We start from the raw sequence: 7,661 nt of genomic DNA on the forward strand, positions 1-7,661 counted from the left end.
CAGCTGAAGACGACAAAACGAGTTTACAATTTCTGCGCCCAGGATGTGCAGCTAGCCCAGCAGTGGATCGACCGCATCCAGAGCTGCTTGTCGGACGCGTGAGACTGGCTCAGAGGAGCCTCTATTCCAGGCACAGAGTCTCCCGGGCCCCAGCACGTGGAGCAGAGGCAGTGCCGGGGCTTGTGGCCGAGCCGGGGCTGGGACTGACTGGAGAGGCAGAGATGGCCTTCCTTCCCGTCTGCCGCGGGTGTGCGGTGCTGGGGACCGCGCGGCCACGCACCCCCCGGGCGGCAGCGGGGGCAGGATCGGTATGTTACGCCACGGTAGGACTGTGTAGCGGAGGAATTCTTTGCGTTGACGCAGGCCGGGGGGTGCGGGCGGGAGCCTGTCCTGCTCTGTCCTCCCAGGTCTGCCTGAGCCCTGTAATTACTGTGTGTCCTCTGTGCACCTCCCGCGCCGGGTGGCTTTGCTCCAGCTCTCTGCGGCAGCAGGGGTGTCGCCAACCGGCTGGAGAGGTGACCCTCGCCTCCCCGCACCCCGTACTGCTGGAGACAGCGGGAGCCACCGCCTGCTTCGTCCTCCCCACGGCTTGCATGTCCGCCAGAGCACCCGCGGGGGAGAGCCAGCCCCGATCCCTCCGGCCCCATAGCGCAGTAGTGCTGCCCTCGGTGTGCCGTGGGCTTCGCTCCCGTCTTGCTGGAACCGGGGATGTGCAGCTCAAGGTGGTGGTGTTTGCGGAGGTGACTCACCTGAGCACTGGGACCATCCTGCCCCGCCGGCGTCCCCCCCGGCCGCAGCAGGCAGAGCGTCCAGCCCTTGAGCCTCGGCTCTCCCAGACTTGCACAGGAACAAACGAGCACGGCTGCTGTTGGCCTGGGGATGGTGGCGGTGGGCTCCGTGTCGCAGGAGGGAACGTGGATGTGGCCACTCTGCTCCCAGCTGGGGCACAGTCTCTACCTCCACGGTCAGGCTTGGTCAAATGGGGGGGGGGGAGGGGGGGTGGGCACGTTCCCTGCAGATGGCAAATGCTGCAGCCTCCGCAGTGCCCTGCTGCGGTCCCCTTGCATGGGGGGACCAGCCCCCAGGATGGGACCCAGCCAGCAGTGACGCCAGGGGCTGGGACAGAGCTGGGCACCGCGGCGCTGGCCAATGCCACCGGGTCTCTTTGCACAGGTCACCCCGCAGCCCTCCTGCGGGAAGGAGGGGGCAGCACCCCGGAGGGCACCACACAGCACTGCCCTCTTTTTTCCACCACCTCAGGGCTCTTCCCGGCCCTGAGCCCCCCGTCCCCCCATCCCCTGTGCCTGTGCTCTGCCCCCACCCTCAGGCCAGGGGGTCTGGGCAGGAGCAGGTTTGCTGGGGGCTGTGCGCCCCACCACCCGCTGCCACCTCCCCGCTTGTTGCTGTCACGGTGTCAGTGCAAAGGGGGAATCTCGGTACAGAAACGGATCCTGCAGCACCTCATCCCTCCCCTGCACTGGTGGGAACGGGGGGGGGGGGGGGGGGGGGGGCGGCGGTTTGGCCCCGCTCCACCCGGGGGTCGCTTGCCGGGAAGCCCCAAGAGGTGTTGAGAGGTCTCTCAGGACCCGTTGCCATCCGGCCGCTGGACGGGACCCGGCATCCGCAGCCCTCCCGGCCGGGTGGGCCCGACCCTCCCGCCTCCCCCACGCTCGGCCGGCTCCTCCACCCGTCTTGTTTTTAAAGGAGTACAATGTTTTATTTCAGTGCAGAGCCCTTGTACAGTCTTAAACCCCGGGTCCCCCTCTTCGTTCCGTTGTACAATAATGGCTGTGGCAGGTAGCTGGTGTAACAGGAGGGTTTTGTAACTTACCTGAGCAGTTGTAGATTATTGAAGTTTCTGTACATTGTGTCAAACATACAGAGTCCTTGTATTGTATTGTGCCTAGAGGAAAAAGGTTATTATATAAAGAGAAGACTAACTGAATTTAATAAAAAAATTAATATGACACATGCCCTTTTGCCTCACTGTCACCGACGTCAGCTGCCCCCCACCCCCACGGTGTACTGGGCCAGCGCTGCAGGAACCACAGGACCTGGGCTCAGCGCCTGTCCCAAGGGGACAGGGCTGTCCCCTGCTTCGTAGGGATGGAGAGACACCAGAGGCTGCACTGGTCCCTGCGCTGCCCATGGCAAAGGACCTTTGTCCTGTGCTGTCCTGCCCGCTCCTGCTGCTTCTGGCAAGTTTCACTCTTCTCCACAGGACACTGGTTTGAAGAGCCTGGTGTCACCAAGGCGCAGCTGGGCTGGTGCGCCCGGCTGTGTCGGACCCTGCGAGGGCTCTGCGCTTGCAGCAGAACCTCTTCTAGGATTCCCTGGGAGAAGGGGGCGCACCTCGGGCTGCACTGTAGAGGGCAACCCCTTGACCAAGCCCCACTGCACCACGCGTGTCCCTGCGGAGCACACGCCTGTTCCCAGAGCCCGGCAGCAGCACAGCGCTATGGGATGGGCTCTGCACGGCGGCTGCACGGAGCGGCTGGGCTGACGCACACCGGAACCTGTCTTGTGCTGCAGCAGGGGATGGGAAATGGTGAAAAGAACCCAAATCCAACAGTGCCAGTTTGCAACTCTCCCATCACTGGTTGGTGCTGGGGAGCACTGGGCACACTGAGGGACCAGGACAGGAGGCAGCTGGTACCAAACCTGCACCTGGTTGCCCTTGAACAGCCAACATCATAAACACTTCATTAAATACAGGAACAGTGGCTCCGTGCAGCTCTCGCAAACCTGCTCCTGGCTGCAGCCACCAGGACAGGGACCCCGTGAAAGACCACAGGGCGGGAGAGGCGGCTCCGTGCTTCAGCGGCACCACAGACCAAGCTGAGACGGTGCCAACAGCATGGTGTCTTCAGGCCTTGTCCACAGCCGGAGGAGCACGGGAGGTCAGCCCTGCTCCACCTCAGTGCCGACCACTGTCACAGCCACCACCACCAGCAGCTTTCTTCGGGGTGAAGCCTTGAGGATTTTGGCACAAGAAGCCACAGGACTAAGATTTTTCTTACAACACAGCCAACATGATTCAACAAAAGGAGACCAGCCGTGTACCAAGGCAACCATCTGGCAAAGCTGCCAACGGCCGAGGGCACTCAGGTTGCTGCCGGTGGTTTGCAGGCGTGCCGGCTGGGCCCCGGCAAAGACTAACCCGGGGCCAGTGAAATCACCCTCCGGGGCAGCCGCGAGAGCATCGGTCACTTCAGCACCTCTCCCTGTAGCCAGACAGCCCTTACAGCCCGCGGGCGCCGGGGGTTCATCCAGAATCGGCAGCGCTGCCACAGCACCACTCCCTGCGGGATCACGGCTCTCCTGCTCGAGGTGAGCGGTGCCATTGTAAGAGCAAAGCCGCCCTCGTCTCACAGCAGTGGTGCCGCTGTATCGATCCTCCCATGAGCCAGCGAAAGCCACTGTTACCCTCTCTCCCCTCCGACAGCAACAGACAACTCGAGAAGCAGCGACCGCGGCCTCTGCTTTCGCCAGAGGCTGCAGGGAGGGACCCCACCTCCTCGTCTGCCCTCCCGCCGCGGGTCCATCGTCCCTCCCGGGTGTGGGGCAGAAGAAACCTGCAGGTTCCACCCCGAATGGTGCCTGCGCTCACCCCTGCCTGTGCGCGGCGGTCGGGTGAAGCGGGAGAGCGAAGCTGTGGGATGCGGCACGGCGGGAGCTGAGCGTGTCCGGCAGGATGGAGGAATCCACCACTGGCATGTGAATTTTGAGCTTTTATTGATAGTTGGAATTTACAGCCTAAAACTGACAACATAGAGAGATGCAGACTTTTTTTTTTTCCTTTTTCCTTTTTCTTTTTTTCTTTTTTTTTTTCTTTTTTTTTAACCTTTTTTACAAAAACAAAAACCAAAATAACCAAAAGCCACCAGCATCAGATTTACAATATAAAAGTTTTGACAGTAGAGAGACTAAAGTACATCTGGAATTACTCAGAAAAATAAACAGGGAAAAAAGGCAGTAATTTAAAATTTGTCCCTCATATATACACATAGATACACAGACATTGCTTACAAAGACCCGGTTTCAACATTTAAGGGCGTAGGCATCATGAGAAAAAAGGCTCCCCTATGTCATTGCACTAAATTAATTAACCCAGGTGGGCACCCCCCCTTTGCCACCCCTTCCCGGTTTAGAGGAAAGGCCACGTGAAACTCGAACGGGATTTCCGCAGCCCCCGGGGTCCCGGGCTCAGCGAGGACCGTCCCCACACCAGCCACGCTCTCACCCACCAGCCTCTCCCCAACGGCCGCTGCCACAGCCCCCGGACACCGTCTGTGCGGGCAGAAATGTTTCTTATTGCTATACAGAGTGCGTCTCACCTACCAGCCACCGCTTCACAGGTTGGTTTTGTTTAAAGGCAGAGATTCAGCCCCTAACTGCTTTTCCAGGCGGGCGCCCGCACACCAAACCCGCCCCGAGCCGCTCGGGGGCCTCTGCGGCTCCCGACTGCTCAACAGGTCAGCGGCAGATTTCCAGGGAAACTCCGATCCCGGAGCACCGAAACAGATGGACTGCGTTTTCAGAAGAGCGGAGCAAAGCAGGTGCAGAGCTACGCTGAGAACTGCTCCCGTTTGGGTACCGAGCGCTGCAAAATCCACCTCCAAATATGTTAATGCCCCATCCCCACTCCGCCTTCCCCCAGCTCGGACCGGTGCACTGAACGGATCTCCCGGTCGCGGGGACCCAGGGAGGTCTCACCTCCCACCCCCCACAGCCCCACTCCAGCTCTACCTTGGGTGTGACACAGGGACCGCAGAGGTGGCCGTCTCCACGGCTCTCTCCCCAAAGGAGCGGCTGCAGCAAAGAGCCAACGCCGGCAGCAGGGCACGGTCCCGCAGCCGCCCCGCCGGAGCTCGGCGCCCTTTGGGAGACGCCTGGATGACCCTGACAGCTCCCGGGCTCTGCCCAGCACCGCTGCCCTCGCTCGGCCTCCCCCTTCTCCTGGAGAGAATTATTTAAAATGAAATAAAAAAAAACGATCAAAAAACCCAAACCCAGAAACCTGTTTTGGTTTATTTTTAGTTTAAACAAGTGTTTCGGGTCCTTTAGCCTAAGGTGGCACCTGACGGATTTTGCGGGGGGACGGGCCCGAACGGAGAGGTTTGTGCTAACAGTCACACAGCCAAACGCCGCCGGTGGGAACCGCAGCCCGAGGCCGAACGGGAAAGATACCGATGGGGGTTACGGAAAAAGCCCCGGAGAAGCAACTCCAGAAGCTCCAATTCAACAGACCGTGGACCAAGATAAGGTGGCAAAGAATATTTAATATTCTGATTGCTTTAGATATGCCAAGTGCAAATTAACTGGTGAAACGATGGTGTCCTGCCGAGTCAGGAAAATCAGAGCCTAAAAGGGAAGTTTCTGTTCGTCTGAGCAGACACAGCCTATAGCAAAAACTATCATCAGAGCTGTGGATAGTTTAATGTGCAATAATACGTATTACCCACTCCATGTGTATACATATATGTATGCATGTATACCTGTACGCGCACACACACACACATATATATACACGAGACGACTGTCTTAAGCGCTGCCAAACTGATCCAGCGCCGGTACTCGGGTTGAGTTAAAGAAAAGGTTTACAAAATATCTGATCAAGAAAAAGGCTTCTATAAAACTTTACATTTCAACTGAAGCTGCTCATCTAAATTTCAAACACTGTCAAAACCCGGTTTGGATACGAAAGGCAAAGACCGAAACAGACACGGAACAAAAGTTAAAGAGTGGTGACCTCCTCCTCCCCCATGAGCCCCACGGGGAAAAATGCCAAAGCGAGAAACACCCTCGAGAACTTTTTTTTTTTTTTCAGGCTGAAAACACAGTTTTACCCACTTAGAGAAAATGGCAACAAGTACGAAACAGTATTTTATCCTGAACTGAAAAAGCCGTAAGAAGTCATTTGGTTCTCACCCCTCAGCCCAGTGGCGCGAGTCCCCGGGGAATTCCGCCCTTCCAGAACCTTCCTCCCTCTGCCCAGTACCTTGGATTGTTTTCATCTGTACCAATAATTAAGTCATTTTAGAAGGTGCACGCTTAATGATCAACAAGGTATATGCAAACCCAAAAGCTCTGAGAAAAATAGGTTTAAGGTGAATTTAGAAATATATATATATATATATAAATAGTCCCTATATACACTAACGAGTGAAGATGAAGAGCGGAGGACGAACAAACCCAGCGCTCTCCAGCCAGCGAGCGGCTCCTTCCACCAACGCCCCCGTCCCGTCCCGCAGCCGCCTCGGCCCAGAACCGCCACCCCACAACCACCACCGCCCTTTCCTTTACGGGGCACAACCTCCCGCAGGCAGAGGAGAGAGCTGATGCTTTGAGGAGAAGCAATAAAAATACATGAGAAATATTTCAGGCACAGGGAGCAAACGGAGCTCTATTTCCCGCTTCCAAATCTGCTCTTTAAATTACCACCGAGGCTGGCAGAAGAAATAATTTTCTTCCTTGAAATCCCACTAATTCCTTTAATCACGAGGGCTCCTCTCCTCCACCTCACCGTCCAAGCGCACGACCCTCGGGTGGCTCACGCCAAACCAGAGACCCCCAGGAAGTGTCAAAGCTCCCAGGGATGCTGCAGAATGACTCCAAGTGGGCTGGGGACGCGCGAGTGTTAGTTACAATTTGGCCACGAGTCCGTCCGCAGGTCTCGGGGCTGCTCCGCCGCCCCCGCACGCATTCCCCGTGCCCCTCCCTGGCCCCGAGCAGCCGCAGCCGAGCGCAGTTCCAGCCTGTCCCCGTTTCCAGGTTGAGCTCTGGGGGCGGGAGATGGACCCCCGCGAGCCACCGCTCCCCGCGCCTCTGTGGCCAAAACCCTGCGGCAGAGGGGATGCGCCTTCGCCAAGAGCTGCGCCATCCCCGGGGCTGCCGGCCGACTCCGGCTCCGGCTCCACCGGCGGGTCTGGGCACACGGCGTCTCCGCGCCAGGGCAGCCCCGCGGCTCCCTGCGCCCGCGGCTCCATCCCGCCCGGTGCTGCGCCGGGAAAACGCGGGTGAAGTCGGGGAGTCTTCACTGCCTCGTGACTCCGAACCCAAGCTCCGCGCTAACGATCCCGTAATTACAGCCCAGCCGCGGTTGGGCTCCTGATGGAGAAGGATGAGCCGTGTCGCAGCGGTGACACCGGTGACGGCACAGCTCCCGCCACCGCCATAGCAACCCGCAAACCAGCGACCCGGCAGAGCGGCACAGGGGACGGATACGCTCCTCTCTCCCGGCACACACCTCTGAGCTGTTCCGGTGAAGCCAACCCAGCGCCCGACCCGCGTCGCCTCCCACGGGCGGCTGCGGATTCGCAGGATCCCACGGGACAACGTCCCCCCCACAGCCCCCAACTGCACAACCGACACCGACGGTCGGAGCAAAGTCCCATCTCTGCGTGTACCAATTCAACACAGAATGTTTTCATCTTTCCGTTATTTTCAGTGACACCGACACTGCGCTGCTGCTGAAGGTATGAGGGACTGTGAAAGGGAAAAGGTCGGCAGCAGCTTTTCAAGTATTTCTCAGTGACTGTTTTGCAGAAAAATTGCTTTTCATTCAAAAAAAACAGAATTCAGATGAGGAATATTTATATTTCATAAGGGGGAAATATTTACACGCCCTATTGACAAATGAGCTTTTAATTTAAATTACA

At 58.1% G+C, this 7,661-nt stretch overlaps 1 protein-coding gene across 2 annotated transcripts in view; it reads left to right on the forward strand.

Moving 5' to 3' along the window:
- Positions 1-1,963, forward strand: part of SBF1 (SET binding factor 1) — a gene marked incomplete at its 5' end in the record, with an annotated part of 87,668 nt that extends 85,705 nt beyond the window's left edge. For both annotated transcript variants that reach the window (XM_082483259.1, XM_082483258.1), the window contains one exon: positions 4-1,963. In XM_082483259.1, the coding sequence (XP_082339385.1) occupies positions 4-102 (99 nt within the window). In that variant the 3' untranslated portion in view covers positions 103-1,963. The remainder of the gene's footprint in view (positions 1-3) is intronic.
- Between the last annotated feature and the right edge of the window lie 5,698 nt (positions 1,964-7,661).

Source organism: Vanellus vanellus (assembly GCF_965231255.1).
Source record: "Vanellus vanellus genome assembly, chromosome: 1".
Lineage (NCBI taxonomy): Eukaryota > Metazoa > Chordata > Aves > Charadriiformes > Charadriidae > Vanellus > Vanellus vanellus.